The 25,598-nt window shown below is 36.4% G+C and overlaps 1 protein-coding gene across 4 annotated transcripts in view; it reads left to right on the top strand.

Moving 5' to 3' along the window:
- Positions 1-7,213: 7,213 nt before the first annotated feature.
- The window catches only part of Lepr (leptin receptor), a 71,676-nt gene continuing 53,291 nt past the window's right edge, over positions 7,214-25,598 (top strand). For 2 of the 4 annotated variants that reach the window (XM_042676156.1, XM_042676133.1), the window contains exons 1-4: positions 7,214-7,315; positions 19,931-19,990; positions 22,849-23,178; positions 25,354-25,477. In XM_042676156.1, coding sequence (XP_042532090.1) covers positions 19,951-19,990; positions 22,849-23,178; positions 25,354-25,477 — 494 coding nt within the window. In that variant the 5' untranslated portion in view covers positions 7,214-7,315; positions 19,931-19,950. Of the gene's footprint in view, positions 7,316-7,364; positions 7,436-7,931; positions 7,958-19,930; positions 19,991-22,848; positions 23,179-25,353; positions 25,478-25,598 lie in introns of those variants that run through there. The other 2 variants (XM_042676148.1, XM_042676141.1) reach the window with 2 other exon arrangements.

Here is a 25,598-nt window from a genome sequence, read left to right as displayed (position 1 = left end):
TGATTATCTGCTAATAGCATGTCAGGTAAACTGGAAATTTTTTTTTTTTTTTTTTTTTTTTGGTCCAGTCGTGGGCCTGAACTCTGGGCCTGGACACTGTCCCTCAGCTCTTCAGCTGAAGGCTAGTGCTCTACCACTTGAGCCACAGCGCCACTTCCGGCTTTTTTTTTTCTTTTTGCTTATGAGGTACTGAGGAATCGAACCCAGGGCGTCAAGCATGCAAGGCAAGCGCTCTACCACTGAGCCACCTTCCCAGCCCCAAACTGGAAAAATTTTTAAACACTTTTATGTAAAAGGTTTTCTCTTTTAATATTTCCTTTGGTCTTAGGATCCACTATTTAGCTAAAACAATTATATTGTTGATCCAGCTAATGCAATTTAGTACATTTAAATGTGAGAATAGATTTAGTTGTATATAGAACAGCTTTCTAACTTACCAATCCATATTTTAAAAATAGTAAATCTAAGTATGTCTGTATTCCTTTCCTGAAGACTCATCACATTGTCTGAGATCCCAATCTTATGACTCCACCGCACTTGCCCTTCTAAAGGAAAAAAAAATCAGAAACTACAAAACTACAATTTATAAAAAGCTCACTAATATTCTTTAGGACTTCAATAACCAATTAGTCTCAAATAACTCATGAATTTTGATGTTTGTGTAATCTCTTACAGTTTTAGATGTGAATAGCATAGTTCTTTCACATCTACAGGTTTATTTCAGACTTTTTTGACATTACTTAGTAAAGAAACTTTACTAAGCTTGCTGTATCTGTATATTCTAGTTACTCCTGAAGAGTGATGGTGCTCCATACCTAATGGCTTTATACATGGCTATATATGTGTACGTATAATTACAGGCTTCAAGTTTCCTGTTTCAGATTTACCCAGCCACCTTGAAATAATGTATCTTTGTATTATCTGTCCCATCCATCCATCCATCCATCCATCCATCCATCCATCCATCCATTCATTATCCATGCATCTTTTCTATTGTCTTTACAATGGAGAACAGATGTGGGAAAATAAAAAGTCACCACCACAAAGGGGTGGATGAATTGCTTATGCTATGGAAAGATTTTGGATTAAAGCTATGACCGATGGTACATAACATCTTTATTGAAAAGCACATCATTTAGACCGTATCTTCTTCATGTAATCTCAGAAGTTTCAGTCCTAAGTCATAGGTTATTTGATGAAGTGGATGACCTCAGTCACTATCATTCCAATCTAGCATCTTTTTCATCCAACATTGCCCTCCAACATTTCTTTTCTTTTCTTTTTTTTTTTTTTTTTTGGTCGGTCGTGGGGCCTGAACTTGGCCTGGGTGCTGTCCCTGAGCTCTTCAGCTGTAGACTAGCGCTCTATCACTTGAGCCTCAGCCCCATTTCTGGCTTTTTCTGCTTATGTGGTGCTGAGGAATCGAACCCAGGGCCTCATGCATGCAAGGCAAGCACTCTACCACTGAGCCACCTTCCCAGCCCCGCCCCCCTCCAACATTTCTAAAGAGCATCTAGTTTCTTTTAAAAAGGAACAGTTGTTAGGGGATAAAGCTCAAGGGCAAAGAGCTTGCCTAGAATGCATAAAAATCTTGGTTCCATCCCAGCACCACAAAACTAAACAAAACAAAATGATTTAGGGGAGAGCTCCAACAGTGTAATTCCTTAGAACGACAAAAATCACAATTCAACAAAACAAACACCAGGAAACAGGTACTTGAAAGCGTTGGAATGGTGCCAAGCGGATGGGAGTAGATGAATGAACAGAAGAAATGTGGGGAGAGAATGTAGTCAAAAAAATTAAATATATATATATATATATTCTCTAAAATTTAAGAAAAATGAGGGAAAGAGTTGGTTGAGAGGGATGCAAAATATTATTTTAAAAAGTAAAAATTTCCAAAGATAGAAATTAGTGTGCTTATGTCAATACAGGAGGCATTACTTATAGGATTATAGGGATTACTTATAGGATATGGAATATAAAGCTCTGGAAGATATGGTGATGAGCACCCCAAATACCATGTGGAATATGTTTCCAGAGCCACATGGCTGGCTGCAAATGTGTACATAGATGGGGTTTAGAGGTGGCAATCTGATTGAAAAGGACAACAGATTGTTTTATTGATGAATTTTTATAAAAACAAAAATTTGATTGATCATAGAAAATATGTTGAAAATCTCATTGCTCATCAGACAGCTCATTCTATGTTTTTTTTTTCAAAATTTAAATTTTTTTGTAAAGGTGATATGCAGAGAGGTTACAGTTACCTAAGTCAGGTAATGAGAACATTTCTTTTTGGACAGTTTTATCCTGTTCCTCATTTTCTCCCACTTTTCCCTCTCCTAGAACCCTCCCCCATCATTCTACTTTTAATGGCTATGAGAACTAAAAAGTTACCCTTTAATTTTAGTTTAAATCTGTCTCCATGATTTTTCAATTCACTGATCTCAGTTGGGTTCACAGACACTACACAGAAAAGGCTGCCATATCTTCATCATGACCATTTTCCAATGTCTAATGTGAGCTATGATTCTTGCTTTATTCTCCAAACTACTTTTCTTTAATTCTCTCTGATGGGGCTATTAAAATGCAGTCATGTATCTACCTCCAAAAGATTTGGTCATCCCTGTCCTGTGTGTGTGTGTGTGTGTGTGTGTGTGTGTGTGTGTGTGTGTGTGTGTGCCCGCCCACACACATGTGTGTACACATGTGCATATGTGGGTGGTGTGGTCTGTGTCTGAAGCTGAGTAGTTTTATCAACTTGGTGTCTGTCTATAAGATTTTTGGAGTCTGTAGCTTCCTTTAATTTTAAGCTGGAACTGCTTCTACTGTTAAAAAATATCCATAAAGATGTTGTTTCTAGAATGTATTAGAGGAATTCACTACAGAGGAAAGTTTCCTTTCTCTAGATCATTTCACCTCTATTTGGGGGCTCCAGGATGGCTGTAAGGAATCTATACTTACCTGATCACTTCAAAAAGCCTTTTGTTTAACTAAATATTCAGATTTAAAAAACTCTTTCCAAGGTATTAGGAAAAGGCTGACCAGCCAAACTTTTCTTTGCGTTGTTTGTTTGTAAGAAAACATCTACTTGGCATAAATTAATTGTACAAAGAGGTTTCATTGTTAGATTGACATAAATGACATATATTAACCTTAGATCAAATGTGCTCTAGCTTACTCTTTCTAACATGCTTCCATCCTGTCAACAAACTTTTAAGTTTTTTGTTTACAGAATGCTTTCCTGACTGTGAATCTCTTAAATTTCTCATGTATTGGAATCTGGGTGAGCCAAGAACTTTAGAAATCAAGAGCTAGTTCTTTTTTGTTGTTGTTGTTTGTTTAGCAATCATTTCCTTATTTATCTCAGTGCTCTCATATTTTCCTACATGGTATTGAACTACTTTGCTTGGCAATGTTTTCGATTGTATGTTCAGTCTCATTGCTTACAAGTTCTGTTGACCACATAACTGTAGGGCATGATTCTGCTAAAAAAACTAGCCACTACGTAGCAAGCATTACCCTTCTTCAAGTAACACAGCTCTCATTCCCTTCTGGGTCCTTACCAGCAACCACTTGATTGTCCAACATACTGGTAGAAAAACTGATAGACTACTCATGATGTTTTTTATGTGTTCTCTAAGGCAATGTTTTCTCTACTGTGTTTCTTGTTTCCTTAGGAAGCAGAGAGGTTCATATCCCTATTTCCACTGAGAGTCTGTTTAAGATAAGGAAGGCTTCTCTCATCTTCTGCCAGTTTCTGTGCCTTGCTCAACTCCAAGGGCATTTCCACACTTGTATTTTTGTTGTACCTGTGCCCCACTTTCAGGCACCAAGGTCTACTATGGTACAACTAGAAAAACAGAACTGAAGGGAACTGCACAGTGAGAGGTTTATCATCAGGAATAGGCTTTTTTTTTTGATTGTGGGGAATCACTAGGCCAGTCCAAAACTGAGAGGCAGACTGATAGAATAGGCAATCTGAAACTCTCAGGCAGGGGCTGAAACTTCTCAGTTATGAGCTAAAAACTTCTATGAACAGGTAGAAATACCTCTCTGCCTTTTTCCGTTTCCTTCTTTGAAGGCTTGGCTCCTTCCAGATGTAAAGCTGGACTGAACCAGGGCAATCCTGACTACCTATCATAATGTCTCCAATTTATAGCCAATTGATTATGGTCTTGAATAATATATACTCTCTGAAAATCTATTGGATTGGGTATCTGTGCTTCCTACATCACCCTTGGTAATAGTACCTACATTTTTATTTGGAGTACCATTTCCTGCTTCAGTTCTTTTGTTAAGGAAAGACCAGCCCTCTTCCCATGGTTTATTTTACAGAAATGGCAATTTTACAAAATAGACAGGGGATTAATTCCTGGACTGTCTTAATATTCCAACTCATTGACTGCACATGGATAGATGTTCTATGATCTATATAAGTCAGTGAACTTGACTCAGTTTGGTGGTTCCAATTGTACTGGTTGATTGTTCAAGATTGCAAGAGGGGAAAGGTAAGAAGAGCAATCAGAGGAAAGAAGGTTTATTAAGAGAGAATAGGGTCATTGAAATCATAAAGCATTTTAAGATGTGATGCATCAATAATATTAACTTAATAACTGGACAATATTTATGTTTTTGAAACTAACAGCCAAAATACTTGGATAAAATATTTTATTCTCCCTAGGTAACTGTAAGTTCAGTCATGATTGATTGCTCTCAGTAGGATAGGTATTAGTGCAAATAGGCAGTTTATTGATTTTTTTTCAAAAGAAAATCTAGGCGGGCTCATTAATTTCTTTTTCCAAATCAAAGGTTTCCTTGTAGGGTTTTTTTTTTCCTTCACTCAAAAACCTGAATGAGTCAGAGTGTTAATATGTTTTGTACTGCTAAATTCTATCTTATTATAAAGATGTTTTTCAATGTGGTAATAATTGTTTAGCAGATTGGTAGTGATTTATTTTACTCATTTATTCATTCACAACTCTATCAGGTCTGAGATGAGCCTCATGCATTGTGCCAGAGGGCATGAAATTCAAAACTGCTGTTGTCTTGAATATAAACTCTACCAGGAGCTCCTGACTCAGAGCCTGATTCAGGGAAGATGCTCAATATTAACTACATCATCAGAAAAAAAAAATCCATGTAGGATTCAGTTCTATAATAATAGTAGCATGTAATGGTACATGCTTGACTTTTAAATATTACCTGTGATTCAAACATGAGACAAGGGCTTGAACCTTAATATTTCATTTCCATAGAGCAATTATTCTTCATAATGACAGGTTTAATTGTGTTTATTTTTAGTTGTTTACAATGAATGGAATGATTAGTTATACTTAGAGTTAATATCATTTTGATGACTAATACTGGAATGAAACCTTGATACCACAGTGGACAATGATTTTGGGCTCTAATAATTTACCAGTAGTTGTATTGTGCTAAAAATGTCTGTCTCATCTCTAGAAGTTGAACTTGACCTGATTGGAAAAAAAAAAAAAGAGCTTTTGTAGATGTAATCACATTAAGGATCTTGAGATCATCCTGAGTTATGGAATAGTCTCTAAATCCAGGGACAAATATCCTAGCATTAAAGACTGGAAAATAACACAGACATGGAAAAGATACATTGGGGATAGAGGCAGAGACTGGAATTATGCAGCTACAAGCTGAGAAAGAACTATGGAAGAAGCAAAAAGAAGTTTCCCCTAAGCTGATGGTGGTAGTCTGATCTGTGGCTTCCTAGCTTTCCCAGGAAACAAATGTTCTAATTTACACAGATTATTTGTGTGAATTATTTCTGCAGGATTCTTTTGTGTTTTTTCTCCCATAATCATTCAGAGAAGCCAGTTGTTGTTTCATAATAATTTAGAGAAACTAGTGTTTCTACTCTAGTTCATGCTTCTATCTGTCTGGTTTCTGATGCTTCATGAAAACCCAAAGGTTAGCATTTCTGAACTTATTTTTGCCTAACCTAGAAAGTTCCTATAGTGCACAGACATGGACATTTCTGAATGATTGGTCCACAAATGGTTGGAGGTCCACAGGCTTTTTCAAACAAGTAGCATTGGTCATAGAGGATATTTCTATGAGGGAAAGTCCCATGAAGAATTCCAGAAGTGGGAAGCTTCCTTCTGCAATGCAGGACTATGCTTCCTTTTGAAATGTGGCAGGGATAAGGAGCCAAAGACCTTGGTTCTGGCCCTACCCAGCTTTGGTGGTCTCCAAGTCTCTGGTGACTCAACGAAAAAGATGGTTCAATTTGATTCTCAGAGGCCTTGGATTACAACCATCCACTCAATCTAGGGTATGTCTCGTTGTCTTTATTCTCTCTCTTTCATAACCTTATTTTCTTTCAGATTACCAGGTACAATTGGGTATTTTCTGCATTGCTTACTTATATGCCTGTCCCCCTACCCCCAACCCCAAGTTCAAACAGCATAATATAACTGGACTTCACATATTGTCGAGTACATAATATATCCAGAATAAAAAATACATTAAATCAAGACAAATAAATAAGTGGAACATTTTGATCAGAGAACAAGAAAATACCTTTGTACTTTGAGCATGGAGTCAGAATGTACAAGGACAGGGTTTTTTTTTTTTTTTTGTACTTTTTACGTCAAATGTCATTGAATTTCAGGATGGAAAGAGAAACAAATAGTTATTAGCTCAACCCATCACTAGATCCATGAATACGCTCTTCCTAACAAGCACGGGCAAAATACTAGCTACTTGACTGCTGGTTTTTTTCCATGTCACTTTTCTACCCCTTCCATTGGTGCCATCTCTAGTGCAGCCTTAGACACACCTGCTGTAGTGAAGGCCTGGAAATCTGGCGGCGGGAGGGACAGAGGATCCTCAGTGCCAAGCTCAAGACTGAGAGTTATTGGCTCAGGGTGGCAGTGCCCAGTTGCCTGCTGGAGGGTCTGGTGACACCAGTTCAGGCTGGGCTTGTCGGGATCTCTTTCCGCACAGGGCTCCGAGGCCTCTCCTGCGCGGGGACACCTGTGCCCACTCGCGGCAGGGACCCCCGGTGTCGCCCCAGTCACATAGGCAGCCTCCCTCTCCACTTGCAATTGGAACCGCCACTTAGGTCGTGGGGCGCACGACGGGCGCCACCCCCCTGGCTCCCGCTCCCTTCTGGCCCCTCCTCCCCACTCCTCCTCCGCCGCCGCCCCGCCCTCCCGACTTTGCCTGCACCTTCAGCCAGGAGTTTGGTGCTGCCCCATCCCATCGCCGCCACGCAGGGACCGGAGCGCGGGTGCCACCGCCATCTCTGCTTCTGTCCAGGTCGGACTCCAGGATCCAGGTGGGACCCGCTTCCCTGTCCTCCATCCCGCACTGCCACCTCTTCCAGCACGGCGCCACGCCAGAGTCGCACGTTGGGACGCGTGCTGGCGGGCACAGAGCCCACTGGAGATTTGGGGAGGTGGGTCCGCTTTCCAGGGCCCCCAGAAGGATCAGCACCCCCCCAGGCTGTGTAGATCCGGTGGGATTCAGGGAGACCCCCTGGCTCCCCCAGGAGCAATGAGGAAACAGCGCATACCTACTACAGCCCAGAGATGGGGGTGCACGGGGGGCGGGGACAGGGGTGCACGGGGGGCGGGGACGAGGGATGCAAGGACGCCGACCCCGGTAACTTTATTCCAGGCCTTCCGTCTACTTTGGAAATGGAAGGGACAGCCAGGTAAATCAGGAAGCCAGGGGCCTAGGGGATGGATTTGGGTAAAATTTGTGTTGTGGGGGTGGCTTAGACCTCAGCTTCCCTTTCCCACCACACACATGCCCCGGAGCAAACAAAAAAGCAAAACAAAAGACAAAAACCCAGCCTCCCCTCTACTTCACCCCCCCCCCCCCCCCCCCAGCCCGCAGCTTAAGCCTAACTCCAACCCCAACTAGTGCATTTACTTACAGGGGGCCCCAACTGAAGGACTCATTTGGGAAACAACAGGTAGGGTGATGCTCTTTAAAGAACTGGTTATTGCAGGTGCTAGTTCGCGGACTTGGTTGTTGTTGTTTGTATTTCTTGTATGCCTGAGGGGGTTCTTTGTCCTGGGAGAGCTTGCCTGAAGTGTCCACAGTATTCACATCTATTGAAACAAATGATTCTTCAGAGCTCTGAACTTGCGATTGGGAGATCTGAGTTTTGGCAGGATCACTCACTGACTAGCATGTTGTGCTTTGGCTGGACTTCTATTTCTCCATCTTTCAAACGAGATATTTAGGTTAAGGTAATTACTGAGTATTGTTTAGGACTATTTCATTTAGTAGTATCTAAGGTGTTTTCCAGATGAAAAAAGGGATAATGCTTTAATTCTTTAACCTGTTATAAATATTGCTAATGTCATGAAATCCCCAAATCGGTATTGATCTCGGCATTTGGGTTATTCTAGGTATTTATGTTGTATGCTCTCAGGATCTTTCCATCCTAAAGTTATAGAGAAAACACGTGTGTAAGAAACCCAGCACCATGGGACTATGTGAAGATAAGTTGCCTCATACTAACCTAAAGAACTGTGTTTACTTGAAAACGATACTTGCAATGATGCACAACAAATGTGGCACAGCTTTTGTTCTGTTTTGGAGAAAAATAAAAATTGCACCTTTTAATTGCTACCCCTGAATATTGTTGTTACCTTTTAGCATAAAGTTGTGTGCAGAATATTAAAAAAGTGGTTTCAGACCACTTCAGAGCCTCTCTGAAATTAAGCTCAGGACCACAGATGCCAGTAATACATTTCATTGTCTTGGAATGAATCCCAGAAAATAGCAGAGGTTAACTAAACAGATAAGCCGGAAATTAGGAATTGACATACAGAAACACAAGTTGTACTCTGAATGTGTACTGTAAAGTGTCAATGTAACTTTGCTTCCTTTTTGAGAAAAACAAAAACACAAACCTTTGACTTTGTTTGAACAGAGAAAGATAGGCTAGTTTCCGTCTCTACTTGTGATGTTGCTAGTGCTTTCAAAATTATTTGAGACTTATTCATTGCTAGTTAAGATAGGCATAGAAGTACTTCTATCTCTTTCAGCTGGCTTTGGAGTAAAATAATCTGCCCCACACTGCGGTTTGTGTGCAGTTTGGGAGAGTAGAATTGATTTGAATCACTCCTAAGAGCATGTTTTAACTTATTTTTGATGTCTTTCCACCCTTGGACTGGAATGGCATCCGTCATTCAGGCATTTTAATTCCCTGTCTCAGAAGTAGATGCTTTTCTCCTTTGAAGCAGATGCTCAGAGATTTAAGCAACTTGCTTATTGATTGCACAGAGAGTAGAACTTAGACTCCCTGACCGGGAGATGCCTGGAAAACCACTGGAACTGTAGATAGATCTGAGAGCTCAGGGGCCACAGCCAAGTCATTGATGGCTTGGGAGTACCATTGTGGTTTTGAGATGTGGACCTTTGCCCTTCAAACTTATTTATTGAGACAAACACAGTCCTCTCTTCCCACTTAGGTCACTGTTATAGGACCGAATAGTTTGTATTTGGGAAACGCAATAGCTTTGGGAGGTCTTGGAAATAAGATTTAAAGATATCCAGAAAAAAATAAAAAGTAGTCTTTTGGCAGATATTGTACTATATTCTTTATTCTGAGAGCCAAGCACTCATACTTAAAAAAATGTCCTGTGGAGTTAGAAATGAAGGAAAAGGCTTAAGGTTGGTTTTAATTCTTAAGATTTTGTGTGATTTACAAATTCCAATTTTAATTAAGTTAGAAAGGCACAAATGTTCACCTACTGGTCAGACTTAGCATGTTTTGGAGTTTGTATTCCAATCTGATCCATTTTTGTTTGGAATTTTTCAAATATTTTTATGATTCAGTAGTAACATCTGTTTTCACATGCATGATCATATTAATCTGAAAATTTTTAATCCTTTGAGCTATAGCATATCTGAAGTGCTTACAACAAATATATTGGTTGACAATGTAACAAGTATTTTTATTATTATTATCATTATGATTAGTTGTTTTTGTATAAAGCAGTTGTGATTTCATATGTCAGTTATGAACGCAATGCATCTTGATCAATGCCACACCTTCCATCCTTATTTTGTCCCCTTCCATCTTTATCCTCACGATATGTAATTCAATTTTTCACATGATGTACAATGAATATACTGACTGCCTTTGTTCGCTCTTATCCCTCCTTTCATGTGCCCTCTCTTTAACCTTCCTCCCAAAACACGTTGACACTTTCTGGCATTCAGCAAGTCATTTTTAACAGACATCTATAAGACAAATACTCCACTACTTGTTAATCAAGAAAAAGAACTCTGCCAAAAATCATTTCTCCAGGCTGGGAATGTGGCTTAGTGGTAGAATGCTTGCCTAGCATGCATGAAGCCCTGGGTTCAATTCCTCAGTACCACATAAACAGAAAAAGCTGGAATTGGCACTGTGGCTTACATGATAGAACTCTAGCTTTGAGCAAAAGAAGCTCATGGGCAGTGCCCAGGCTCTGAGTTCAAGCCCAGGACTGGCAAAAAAAAAAAAAAATCGTTTCTCCCAGAATCTTTTTGTCTGTTCCTTTCTTATCACAATGTAGTTTCACCTTATTTTTATTTTAAGAGAAATACAATAAAAACTGTATAAAGAGAACTACAAATTCTTTTTTTAGATTGCTTTGCTTACCAATCTGTTGTGTTTAAGCCATTTCTTTTCTTCCCTTTAAAGCAAACATTATGAATTACAAAACCTTTGTTTAAATCTATTCTTATCCAACTTTTGCTTTCAGTAATTTATCAAACTGACTGCAAGGTTTACAACTGCCAAAGTCTTTACTAATCCAATAGCAGGTTGTCAGTATTTGTCTTACTTTATCTGTCTCATTGTTTTTCTGAGCCTGGCTTATTTCACTAAACGTGATGATCTCTAGTTCAATTTATTTTACTGAAAATGACATAATTTTATTCTTTATGGCTGAATCCTAGAGAGCATGAGGCTGTAGTTCCAACCCCATGACTTCCAAAAATATGAATTAATAAAAATATTCCATTGTGTTTATGTACCACATTTTCTTTTTTTCCATTGGATGTTGATTACCTACGTTTTTATTTCCTTGTTTAGGTTTATTTCTAGGTGTTTTATTTATTTATTATTATTATTTATTTTATTCTCTAGCAGGGTCCTGTGCTTTCTAGGAAAGAATTCCAACATGTTTTAGTTTGCTTTTCTGGACTCTTTTGCTTTTTTTCAGGGTTGGCCTTAAACTATGATCATCCGATCTCCTGAATAGCTGGGATTAGGGAGGTGGCTGACCAGACCTGGCTTGTTTTTGTGATAGGGTATTAGTAAATTCTTGCCTGGATTGGCCTTTAACTGTGATTCTCCTACCTTTGCCTCTTGAATAGCTGAACTGAAGGTACGCGTTACTATGCCTCACCTGTTCACAGATATTTTTTTTTGAGGCTACCTGAAATGGAATTGTTTTCTTGTGTTCTTTCTCAGCCTATTCATTATTGACATATAGAAAAGCGATTTTTTGTATGCAGATTTTTATGTCCTTTTTTGTCTGCTGAAAGTGTTCATCATGTCTAAGAATTTTCTGTGGAGTCCTCAGCATCTTTTAACTAAAGAGTCATGTTATCTGAAAGCAAGAGTTGCTTGCTTGACTTTTCCCTTTCCTATCTGTATGCTTTTTATTTTGTTCTCTTGCCTTATTGCTCTGGCAAAGATTCAAATACTTTATTTCTCTTTTATGAACACTGGGGTCAGAGAAACATGTGTTTTGTTTTTACTCATGATCAATTTTCATAAATGTTCTCCCTGCCTTTAAAAATGATGCATAATAGCTTTTGGGTATAGGGCTCTATGGATATCAAACTTGTTAATCTTCTTATTCCAATTTAACATTTTAGTGTAGATTATGTATGTACTTTATTCTGTTCATTCTTATTTGATATTTATATTGTATATCTTCTTTTGAGAAATATCTATTCAAATAATTTGTCCATGTAAAATTGTGATTATTAATTTTTGCTGTTGAGATTTTTGATTTATTATTGTATTCTGGATATTAATCTCTTGATTGGATGAATAGTTTGCAAATATTCTCTACTATTTTGTAGTTTGTCTCTTTACTCATGTTTCCTTGCTATGCACAAGCTTCTTAGTTTGGTATAATCTTCATTTGTCTCTTTGCTCATGTTGTACATTTTGAGGCATTGTGACATGCATAGTATTTGGAGGTTATGTTATATTTCCACACGTTTAAACTTTTGTATTTCTGGTTTTATCAATTTTGGGTTACCCTCTTCCATTTATTTTTGCAGTAAAGCCTATTTTCTTTTCTTTCTTTTTTTTTTTCTCAGCCCTTGAACTCAGGGCTTGGGTGCTGTCTCTGAGCTGTTTTGCTCAGGGCTAGCACTCTACCACTTTGAGCTGAAGCTCAAAACTTCCAGCTCAAAACTTTCAGTTTTCTGGTGATTAACTGGAAAGTCTCATAGACTTTCTTGTCTGGGCTGGCTTTGAATCATGATCCTCAGATCTCAGTCTCCTGAGTAGCTAAGATTACAAAGCATGAGCCACTGGTGCCCTGCTAAAGCCTATTTTGTTTGTACCTTCTTAGTAAATCATTTTGCCATCCATTTGCTTTCAGGTGTGTGTGTATTGTTTCAGCTGTATCACTTTGAACTGTATTTTTCCCTATCTTCCTGTAGTCAGCCTGATATCTAGATGTATTTCTTATAAACAGCACTTATGTTTAAGGTATCTTATATGCTGTGCCTCACACTGGATAATTAATCAATTACTATTTATCTTAATTACTGGATATTAAGACATGTTTATTTATTCACATAGCCTCCTTATTTGCCCCATAATTTTTTCTCCTTTCTATTTCTACATTCCAAGGTTTCTTTTGTTATTTTAAGTGAATTTATCATTTAGGGATTATTGTAGAAGTTATCACACATATCTTTTCCAAAGTTGGAAAAATGAATAAACTTTGAGCAATAATGAATTCAGGAGAATACAAAGGCTTTAGGTTGCTTCATGTTCATTTAGTACCATCTTGGCATATATTATCAACATCTTGATTCATTTACTTGTTCAACAAGTATTTGTTAAGCACTTACTGTGAATTAAACATTATTGTGGATGATGGGCAAAGCATATGACTCTTCTAGTGCCTGTAAAAAATAACAGGGCAGAACAAAATGAATATATTAAATGACTAAGTTATATCATGTGTGTTACGGAAGAAAAAAAAACTAATGAACGTAAAAAGAATCAGTCAGCAAGCCAGAAAAGGAGGAAAAGAGAAGGAAAGAGAGAAACAGGAAGTTTTTTTTTTTGGGGGGGGGTCCAGTCGTGGGTCCTGAACTCTGGGCCTGGGTGCTATCCCTCAGCTCTTCAGCTCAAGGCTAGCACTCTACCACTTGAGCCACAGCGCCACTTCTGGCTTTTTTTCCTTTTGCTTATGTGGTGCTGAGGAATCGAACCTAGGGCCTCATGCATGCAAGGCAAGCGCTTTACCACTGAGCCACCTTCCCAGCCCTCAGGAAGATTTTTATATGTATATTCCAATTATATATTCTAATTATATATAAAAGATTGAGATAGAGAAGGTTAGAGACAGTTAAAGTAGAGAGAAGAGCAAGGGAAGAGTATTTTTTATGTTTCATTATATATTATATTTATATATTATTGTGTAAAATATAATAAATATAGTATATAATTATATTATGTATAAAATATAAAATATGTATTATATATTTAAAATATAATACATAATTATGTACCACAATATATAAAGAAATATGTATATATATATATATATGTGAGAGTGAGTTTGCACAAGAACCCAATCACAAGCACAGATGAGGGAATGTGAGCAGACTTGGCATATCCTATATTTGGGTCAGTAATTTCTATAACATTTGTGAGACAATCATATACATGTTTTGTCTGCTTGTACTGGATAATGGCTATAAAGATGGAGCCAAGAAGAGATTCTAAGGCTATAATAGGCTTTAAAAAGGTGAAGTTAATGTTAAGAACAGCTGTCCCCTAATATCTGTTTTGTGAAGACAAGACCAGTTAGTTTTCCTCAGAACTATATTTTCTCATTTTATCTTAGCTGGCAGCTGTCATTTCGTGTTTAAACTGACAACTAAGAAAGTGTAAACATGTGATAGCCCAACAATTGTATTTTTGAATATGTCCAGAGAATTTATGGATCGAAGTGGTTAGTCTATAGAACATGGAAAAAAATAAATGATACCCATATATAGTTGTGTGTGTGTGTGTATTAGGGAGAAAACACGTTGTCACACACAGTAATTGCAGTTGGTATTATCAGTAGTAAGATATTAAATTATGGCACATTAATCATATTAGACCTATCTAGGAGACATCAAGTGTTTTTCTAGTGAACAAGGCTCGTATTATGTGTAGTTGTAGGTCTGATTTGGGGAGAAAAGGCTTTCTTATGGACCCATCAGGATATGAAAGAATAATCGATAAAAAGCAGTCTTTTAGAGCTGGGCACTACCTCATGTCTATAATCCTAGCTGCTCAGGAGGCTGAGGTCTGAGGATCCAGGTTTGAAACCAACCAAAGCAAGAAAGTCTGTGACATTCTTACCTCCTACGAACGAGTAAAAAAATCTGTAAGTGAAGCTATGGTTCAAGTGGTAGAGCCCGAGTTTTAATTTAAAAAAGCTTTAATTTAAAAAGTACTGGGTGCCCGTGGCTCATGTCTTTAATCCTAGCTATTCAGGAGGCTGATATCTGAGGATTGTGGATCAAAGCCAGCCCGGGCAGGAAAGTTAGTGAGACTCTTATCTCCAACTAACCACTAGAAAACCAGAAGTGGCACTGTGGCCTAAGTGGTAAGAACGCTTGCCTTGAGCTGGAGAGCTCAGGGACAGTGCCCTGAACCAGAGTTCAAGCCCCACGACCGACCAAAAAAAAAAAAAAAAAAGGAGCTTAAAGTGAATGCCCTGGCCAGAGTTCAAGCCTTTGTACCAACACCAAACCAACCAATCAACCAACCAACCCCCAACAACAAAAACCAGTCTGCTAGGCAAGTTGCTTTTTGTTCTCTTGACTGATATGATTCGAAACTTACAAATCAATGTTTTGTTATTTTTGAAGGTCATCTCAGTGGGTGACCTTTGTTTCTACTAACCCCAGGTTCTTTGAGAATCTTCTACAATATTTAGAATGTGCTTCACATTTGTCCTCATTCATCAAATGTCCTCTCTGGAATCAGCTATCTCAAACTAGAAGTAATGCCTTATCCTTCTTTCTAAGTAGTTGTAATTTTTTAAATACTAGGCACCAACAGATTTTTTAATACATATCACCATTTTTTCTACTATTAAAAAAGATATCTAGGGCTGGGGGTTTAGCTCAGTGGAAGGGCGCCCGCCTGGTGCACGCAAGGCCCTGGGGGAAAAATAAATTAAAAGATATCTATTTAACTGTTTTATACTTTCTCTTCATTAAATATTTTAGTCCAAAACCTTATGGACATTAATTTAGAGTTTAGATAAAACATTTTATTTAAATCATTTCTTTCTGAGAATTATGCTGAAGTTATCTTAGGAGGAAGAGGAAATCTGTCCACCTGGCTATCTTACATCTGATGTTTCTTATTCATTCATATTAGTAAAAAATACTTTGGTATGTAAAAATATCATAAAAGAATGTTATTTCTTATAGCTAAAGGTTCTTAATTATTATGTCTCCAGTTTCTTTTATAGTGATTTAGATTAAACATTTAGTAAATATTTAAGTTAGTTTATGTAAAACATTTAGGTGACTAAATAAAATGACTACTCAACTTGATTGACTTTATGACACCAAGGTCTATGAGTCATAATATCCTTCTTCATTGTTTTAGGAATTACTTTGTCACAAGATCATACCATTAAAATCATATTGGGATCGAAAGTACTTAAAATTACATTTCCAAAGTCAGAAATACTCATGCTAGGGTGATGGATGAGGATTTTGTTTTTGATTTTCAAAGTAATTTAACCCTTTAATAGCTTCTTGATGGGAAAACATGACCAATTTCTATTCTAGCTAGAGAAATAAAAGTAAACTTTTACAGCTGGCTCACACCTGTAATCCTAGCTACTTAAGAGGCTGAGATCTAAGGGTTGCTGTTCAATGCCAGTCCAGGCAGGAAAGTCCATGAGACTCTCATCTCCAGTTAATCCCCAGAAAGCCAAAGAGTTCCAGCCCCAGGAGTGGTACAAAAGTCAAAAGTAAATTATAAGTTAGAATTAGATTGGCACCGCATTAATTTTGTTAAAGAGTTGACACTTGCATTTATATTTAAATAGGAAGCATGAATTTAACTTGTACTTAAATTTACTTAAGTATTAGTTTCTTTAACAGTGAGAGAATGCAAAAAGTAGTAGTGGCAGATAAGGCTCTTTGAGTTTTTTTTTTTTTTTCACTTTTTAATCAAGGTGATGGAATGATGAGAACTGCTTTCCTTACTCAAACTTTTGTACAGGCTCAGATACTTTTTAAACCATTAGAGCAAGCTATGGATAATTTTTTCCCTGTATAAACACTAGTTCGGGGACTGATTGAGATTCCTCAATTTTATATTTAAGAATATTTGAGAAATGAATGTAACACAAATAATCATCAATGATGGAAATGAGACAATTTGACCGCCTCTAAAAAAATCTATATTATGATCATTTACTGGAATATGGATTTTGAATTTTCTTTTGTTTAATATTAATTGTAATAACTGAAGAGTTCCAAACGTAGTTAAGAATCAATGTTCTGTCTTTAAAATAAATATATATATATATTAAAAAATAAAATGCATATGGCAAAGAAAAAAAAAGAATCAATGCTCTGAAGTGCTTCTTGGTATTAAGCTAGATTCTAAAAGAACCATTTATGTGGATAATAGAATTGTTTTCATTAACTTTTGTCTTGGTATGATGCCATCAGCCCACGTTAGAAGATATCCCAAGAGTCATACCTTGCTATCCATTGCTATCATTCACCCATACATTCATATTCATATGATCTGATTTATGCAGTATCAAGATCATATGACTGCTGTTTAAGGACAGACTAAATTGGGGAATAGGGCAGAAGTGCAGAGAATAAATAAGAGCTTCTTTTGATAGTCAAAAGAAGCGATGATGGTAGAATAGAATAAGATATTCACAGTAGAGAATGATAAATGGTTGAATTTTTATATCCCACGAAGCTATGACACTATTCCTGATACCTTATGAAATGAATTAGAGTCTCAAGTATTCTTGGGGTTAGGATTATTTATACCTTTCATATTAAATACTCTGCAAATTTATTTGATTCCAGGAAAATTTAGAGAAAATTATGGCTCATCTTTATGAAGCATATTCAAATAAAAAGATGCTTGATGCATTAGACTTATTTTTTATTTTGTATTATTAGTTTTCACTTTGCTTGATTTTTTTAAAATTGTAGTTTAAAAATTTCTACCATTTGTTTTCTACAAATGTTTTTGTGAACCTCCTGATATTGCTTTGGGAACAATTTGGAGTATGTATAAATTTCTCCCTCATTGAAGCTGTATGAGATCATGTTTTTCATAGTCTCTTCAAGGTTATATCTGAGCCCATTTTACATTTATGATTGTTGCTTTGTTGAAAATAATGGAACCTGTCGGCTAGGATCCTAATAATTAGAATAGCTTGTGCTTTGCCTAAAACATTAAATAAAGACACAATTGTCTTATTTAAAGTAAACAACAGATCTCTTTGGCCTCTTAGCTGATAAGTTGAGTCAAATGTGAGCCATATTGACTTTAGGACTGAATTACACATCATTAGTTTAATCAAATCAGTCCAGTGGTATGTTGTACCTAAGATATTAGATTGGAATCACATTTATTTTGTTAAACGGTTACATTTGAATTCAAATAACATGCATAAATGTGATTTGTACTTAAATTGTTATTTAAGTAAATTATCCCAGTTATGAAACCTGCCCTTGGGTTTCTGTTAGGAAAAATTTTAATATCAATAACAAGTACCATAAAAAAACAGGGAATTTGCATACATTTTAGGCAATTATATCACGTAGATCATGAGACATCTATGTACTAAACCCAATTCTAAGGATCATAAGGTAATGTTATGACATCAGTGAAGAGGGACCCGAGTTCTGATGAAAAGCTGACTGTTTGAAAACGCTTATGCTGGGCTACAGATTGTACACGCTCATTCATTTTCCCCTGAGAGTTTGTAAATCGTAAAATAAGCAATCACACTCCTTTTCTTGTTTAGGCATCACTGGGTGCCATCTTTGTTATGAGTTACAGATCCTTCTCAATAATTTAAAATAACTTTTGTAATAAAGGTGTGATTTCTATTTTAAAATAAAATTACTCAGAAGTGTAGGTAACCCCAAAGGGGATTTTAGGGATTATCCAACAACCTGATATGTAGAGGAGGAACCAGATGCAAACGGATCTATTTGGTCACAGTGTCCTAGAGCTGATTACAAGAGCTAGATTTTGTTTCCAATGTTTCTGCTAATACTGAATTCAGGGGTTCTTACCCGATATTGTGTTTTTGTCATAGATTTGTGTTCCCCCCAAAAGACTGAAACATCAGGATGGTATAGGATCTCAGTACAAGACCAAGCTCAGGACAGTCCAACTTTAGAGCTATTTTAATTCATGATGTAGCAGTACAAATAATCTTATGTGTGATATATTTCATAGATTTTATGGCAAACCTAATTTCTGAATTGATCCCTGGATTTGGATGTATTAATTCATATTAGACTTCCCTATGCTACTTTGATAACTATCCCATGTGAACATTACCTTATCTCTAAATAATTAATAGGTTTCTGACAGTACTTTGTAAAATGTCTCCCTTTTTGTTGGAAATATATATACAACAATTACCAGTGCTATAAGCATTTGAGTTTGCAGTATTATAAAAAGACAGAACGGTCATTATCAGGAAAACTAACAATAACAAATGCTGGCAGGAATGTGACCAAAAGGAAATCCTGTTACACAGTTGGTGGGAACGTAAACTTGTTCAAACTTGTTCTGAAAAGCAGTTTGGAGGTTCCTTAAAATACTAAACATAAAGCTTCCCTATGACCCAACAATTCCACTCCTGGGCATTATCCCATGGACCACAAACCAGGCCAAACTATAGCTACCCGCACAACCATGTTTATTGCAACATTGTTTACCATAGTCAAGATATGGAATCAACCTAGATGTCTCCCAGTGGACAAATGGATCAAGAAAATATGATATATATATATACATATATATATTATATAGTGAGATTCTACTCATCCATCAGAAGAACGATATTGTAGCATTTGTAAGGAAATGAAAATTGGAAAATAATATGTATCAATAATATTATATCTGGTGAAGTAAGCCAGAATGAAAGAAACAGGCTCAGGGTTTCCTTCATTTGTGGTAACTAGAATGTGCCCATAAATCTAACAGTAAACACACTGAATGACTGAAACAAATAAATAAAACCTGCACATGATAAACTTAAAAAAGACAAAATCTTAAAAAAAATAAGAGTCTTCAGCATTGAGCATGAAAGTAAAAATATAGAGCTGGCAGTATTAATGATGTTGAATTAGCTATTACATGAACGTGGTTTAAAGTTGAGGCTTTTTCTTTGATACTTGTCCTAGTTTGCATGGAATAATAGACCATCAAGTGCTTTTTTTATTATGTGGCTTGACTTTTTACTGTGTCATATAACATGTGCATAGCAATAAATCTGTATCTTACAATTTAATGTGAAATACTTCCCTGATATCAGTCAATATCAATATTGATATTATAAGATTAAAATTTAAGGACTTACTTATAACCTTTCCCCTTTTTGCCTGACGTAGTGTGCACACTGGGTTTTTACATGTATGATATTCTGTTTCTGATATACTGTTTTTTCAGGTGCACATCTCTGCAGTAAGATGACCTGGCAAAAATACTATGTGATTTTCTTACATTGGGGTAAGTCGTTTACTATAATAATGCCAATGTAAAGTAGAAATTTTACCCTCAAGCTGCTATTTCTTCTATTGACTAACATAATTTCCTTTTTCTAGTTAGGAAATCCCATATGCATTTATGATTAAAAATGTTTGTGATCATAATAATGAGGAGACTCTTATCTCCAATGAGTCAGCAAAAAGCTGGAAGTGTGGCTCAAGTGGTAGAGCACCACTCTTGAGCAAAAAAGCCAATCAAGAGCACCAGGCCAGGATTTTAAGCGCAAGTACTGAAATAAAAACATTAAAACAATAATTAAATTAATAAAATTAGGATTTATCAGATGATGAAAATAGTAAATAATTCCTAATAAAAACTGTCTTTATGTGCGTTTCTTGTAGACTTCTGCATGGGGTTGACCACTGGAGAGTCATGTTGCACCATATTGTTCTTTCTCTTATTGAGTTAAATACCAAGCTCTGATTTTGTTAAATTTGAATCATCTAATTTAGTTTTACTTCCAACGTTTTGGAATTAAAGTCAGGTCATCTTTAATAAAGTTTACTTTATCTGACATCTATTACTTCTGTGTCCACTAGTTCTGATCTATCTCTTCTGCTACTTCAATTCAAGGTGTTCATATAATATGCTTCCCTATGATTCTTCCTGTACAATCCACTCTTTCTCATTGAAGCCATATGCATCTCTACAGAAAATACCTAAGATAGCTCCACTGTCTTATAAATCAGAAGAGGGATTGTGTATTATCTGATACTTGAAACATATGCCTTCGAATGAAGGCTTAAACCGCTTTCTGTTTAGGGTTCATTCTGAGTGAAAGAAACATCAGTTACAAAGGAAATATGTAAACAAAATGGTTATTTTTTAATCATCCTGACTCAATTATTGCTGGGTATGAAGTTTATCTTTTCATTTTAGATTTCAATGCCTTTAGAATTTTAAGCTAATTTTAATTCAGTTTAATGAACCTTCCATGTGTAGCTAAAAAGAATAATACCTTTTGGTAGCAGATTTAGAAAGATATGTCAAAATTGAAGTCCAAAGAAACATGGATGTAATAAGGATTGGTTTTGGGTGGTGTCACAATGTCTAATTTTCCTCATCAAGAGCACAACAGTGATAGGTTGATTTCTGGTTTTAGTATTTGCATCTGTACATATTTATATTAATTTATATGTATAGAAGTATTTTGAAATGGAACACTGATCATTACCTGTACATCATTTAAATATTTTTACATGTATTCCTTTCCTGTTATAAAATTACATTTACGAATTGATTCTTTTCTAATTTGTTTCCTTTCATTTTTAATAGACCTTATTTTGCAAATCACAGCAAGATTTCAAAGAAGGTGCAGTGATTTCCCATGCATTTCCTACTTTCACATATTTATACCCTCCTCTGATGTTTTCATCCCCCACTATAATGGCACAGTGAACAATCCTATGGTGATAGGTTATTATCATCCCAAGTCTCTAGTTTACACAGGGGTTCACTCTCACACAGTGGTTGATTTTTGACAAATGTATAATGACATACTGTCCTACATCATTGGAGGCACAGTTCTAAGTATTCATTCTCTTCATGAATATTGTTTAAGGACTATTAAGAATAAAAAGCCAGGAACTCCCTTCCCCTTGCCAAATAACAAAACCCTCCAATAACCATTGGATTCAGACAAAGATGACCCTCTGTAAGTAAGCGAGACCCACAATATTTGATCAGATTGGTCACGTTTGAATGATGAGCCCTCCTTGGAGGAAAGAAAATGCCAAGTAGAGCTTCAGAGCTTCCAATCACAAGCAGAGCACACCGTCATGCCAATGTGAAGCAGTCACCTGCTCAGGTGGATCTATTCAGAGATGCTGATATCAGTGTTTATTCATCTGCCCATACATCTAGAAAGAAAGGGAGATCAGTTAATGCTGAATTCTGGGTTTTACCTTATCACTGGTCTTTACATTTGAAACAGAATTTGCATTCGAAGTCTCCAGGAAAGGTCTATTTGCATAGTTTTTTGGAGAGTGAGTTAGGGAATGTCCTACATAATGTCAAATGTTATATCTTCTACCCGGAACATTCTGGGTAGATTCAGGAGACTAGTTTTCTTGAGTCAAAAATAAACTCTCTCCAAAAGTGTTCAATGAAACAATATTAACTAATTAATCTCTTTAATCAATATAAGAACACTTTCATGTTTACTTATATAATTGTATATCTAGAGCTGGAGGTGGTAGTACATGTCTGATTTCGGCTACTGGGGAAGTGGACTTTGGGAAGATTGTGGTTTGAGGGCAGCTGGGGAATAGGATGGGGATTAAGTTTGATATGTGGCAGAAACCTATATTCCTTGCTGGGCAGAGGCATAGGTACGAGGATCACAGTTCAGATTGATTCTGGGGAAAAGTGTGAGACCCTGTTTGAAAAGTAAGAAAAGACTAGGAATATGGCTCAACTAGTAGGGCTCCTGCCTACCAAGTTAACATCTTGAGTTTAAACAGTATTGTAATAAATAAATAAAACACATCTGCACATTTCCCAGTTATTCTGTAAGTTAACGTAATTTTACTTTAGGAAAGAAAGGCCAAAAGATTTAGTGTTAATTTTCTTTCCAAAAATGTAAATATGTTAGCTTAATAAGGAAAAAATATGTGTGCATTTTCAAAAGGAGCTGCCAATGGAGTTTTTTCAGTCAATAATGCATAGTATGATGTAACCATGCACCTATTCTTTGGGCACTGATTGAGCAACTGGAAAGTTAAGTGTCACAGAGTACAACATGCTTTTATATCAGGTTGTTTCTAATTACATTTTAGTCAAAATGATTCCTTTTCTTTATCTTTTTGCTATCCTAACAGAATTTCTTTATGCGATAACTGCATTTAATTTGGCATATCCAGTAACTCCCTGGAAATTTCAATTGTTCTGCATGCCACAAAATGTAACCAACAACTGCATCCTCTTGCCTGATGGAATCTCAAAGAACACATCAAATATGAGTGTAGACTATGAGGCAACTGAGGAAGATGGGCTTAAATCTAGTGGTGCCTACATCTCTGACGGATCCAACACAACTCTCTATTGTTACTTTGGGAGTGGGCAAGATAAAAACTGCTCTTTAGGTATGAACAACATTGAAAGGAAAGCAGTGGATTCAACAACAAATTCTTCAGTTTTGCAACAACTAGGTAAGTAATGTCCTAAGCATCAACTCTTGTGCTCTATCTGTATTGAACAAACGTCTTTAATTTTCTGCAACTTTTATGAGATAAATATCTTAATGGATATGTTATCCTAAATGATAACAAAATAACAAAATGTTATCACTTACTATTGGTCATAAAATTAGGATGCATCAGGTGATCAAAAAATAAAGCCCGAATCATTTATATCCTATAAAAAAGCAATGAGGAAACTGTATTTACATTATGTACATTTCTCATAGACTTCTCAGTTTCCTTTGAGAGAGAATAGAGATGCTATATTCTTATTATATAGGTAAAATATTATATTACTGATAATACTACTGAAATACTTAAATATTAAAACACCCTTGAATAATAGTAGTGATTGGTTCAAATAGGAAATCTCTCTAAAATGAAATATTTTAAATCAAGGATTTTAGTTCTTATTTTAGGTATAATGCATTCTAAATGTACCTTCTTTATTGAAGAAATCTGAATCTGAAAGTATAAGCAAAAATTGTTCTCAACTCTTAGAGCAGAGTCAATTGCCTCCATCATCTAGTGTGCCCCACTATATGAAAGTAGACAGGTAAATATTGCACTCCTGAACAGAATTTAATCACTATTGACATTTTGGTCTGGATTCTTGGTTTTAGGGGGCTGATCTCTGAGTGGGTTGCTTAATCGCAGCTCTGGCCTCTACAGGTTGCTCACAGCCCTCTCTCCTCAATTCTAATTAAAAAAATATCTCCAGCGGGGCACAGTGGTGGCTGTCCAGACATCACTCTGGAGGCTGAGGCAGGAGGATCAGGGTGACAGGCCAACCCAGGCTACATAGCAAGACTCTTTTTCCAAAAAGAAAAAAGCAAACAACCCCCCTCATATTTCTATATGTCCCTGAAAGTCTCACAAGGTCTCAACATTATTGACTAGATGCCAGGAATTCTCCAGCATGTTGAAATCAGATTAGGAATAAGGATGAAACTTAAGAAACAGAAAACGGTTAGGTTTTAAAATTAGGTTAGTAGGAATAACTCTCAGAGATTTCAACTCAGTTCATAGACATTACATTTCTTTTAAATGAATCTTCTAAAAACTTGTAGGGAGGTAGGGCACCAGTGGCTCAAGCTTTTAATTATAAATAATCAGGAGGCTGAGATCTGAGGATCATGATTGTAAGAAGCCTAGGCAGAAAAGTCTGTGAGACTCTTACCTCCAAATTAACCCCCCCAAAGCCGGAAGTGGAGCAGCTGTGCCTCAAGTAGTAGAGCACCAGCTTTGAGTGAAAACGCTAAGGAACGGCACCCAGACCCTGAGTTCAAGCCCTCATACAGAAATAAAATACGATAAGATTTGTAGGGACACTTAGCCAATCTAAGGATCATTAAGTAAACAAAGACATTATTAATGTTGAGTCTTGAAATGGTAAACTGTATTAGCCTTTTCTTCAATTATGGAAAGGAATGATTATGATATCATATATTTTGAATTTGTATTATAAAGGAGGGCCAATAATTGAATGGCTTAGGTTTGTGACCAAATTACTGAGGATTTTAACTTATTTATCCCTCCAAGTAGGTTGTTTACGATGTTACAAAGTCCCTATAGATGGAAATCTTTCTGGTTTTGTCTTGTTAGTCATGACCTTTAATCTCTGCCTTGTAAATGATGAATTACTTATGATTTATATTTACCAATGTCTGGTAAGATTTTCAGTGTTCAGGGAAATGCATTTCCATCAGTTGTATATGGGGCCCATTGTGTTATGCTAATGAAAATTTAAGATGTGCGTCACAGTTCATATTTGAATTATTCACTGTACTTTTATTTAAGTCAGATATAACTATACCTCTTGATTTGATTATTCTTTAGTATTTAATCTGAAAAAGTGAGAGTGAATTGAATTAGATGAATTTTGAGATCTTTTGTTCAATTTAGGTAATTTTGGACTAAAGACAAGTTTGGGAAGCAAGAATTTAATTAATTGCTTTTTGCCTTACAAAATAGGAAACTGAAGAAATGACTTGGGCAAACATCATATGGTTAGAGCTTGCTGTATTTCCTCCCAGAATGGGCAGTAGGAGTTGTATGAGAACACTGATAAATTCAATTTAGCTCTTCTCTTTCACTGAGTTGTTCAAAATCATTTTTTGAATTTAATGTTTGTTTTCAATTCAGGTGCAAACTGGAACATACAGTGCTGGATGAAAGGAGACTTAACATTATTCATCTGTTCTATGGAGTCATTGTTTAAAAATTCATGCAAGAATGGTGACCTTAAAGTCAATCTTTCATATACTTTGTAAGTAACAAATTAATTTGGCTATTTCTACTATTCATAATTTTCTTTTTTGGGAGGTGAGGGTGAGGAGAGTTGGGAAAGAAGTCACAAGTGTTTCCATATATAGAACTGGATTACGAAA

This window comes from Dipodomys spectabilis, unplaced genomic scaffold (assembly GCF_019054845.1).
Source record: "Dipodomys spectabilis isolate Male_0828 unplaced genomic scaffold, ASM1905484v1 ptg000002l, whole genome shotgun sequence".
In the NCBI taxonomy this organism is placed as follows: domain Eukaryota; kingdom Metazoa; phylum Chordata; class Mammalia; order Rodentia; family Heteromyidae; genus Dipodomys; species Dipodomys spectabilis.
The sequence above is the reverse complement of the archived record's forward strand: the minus strand, read 5'-3'. Positions and strand labels throughout refer to the sequence as shown.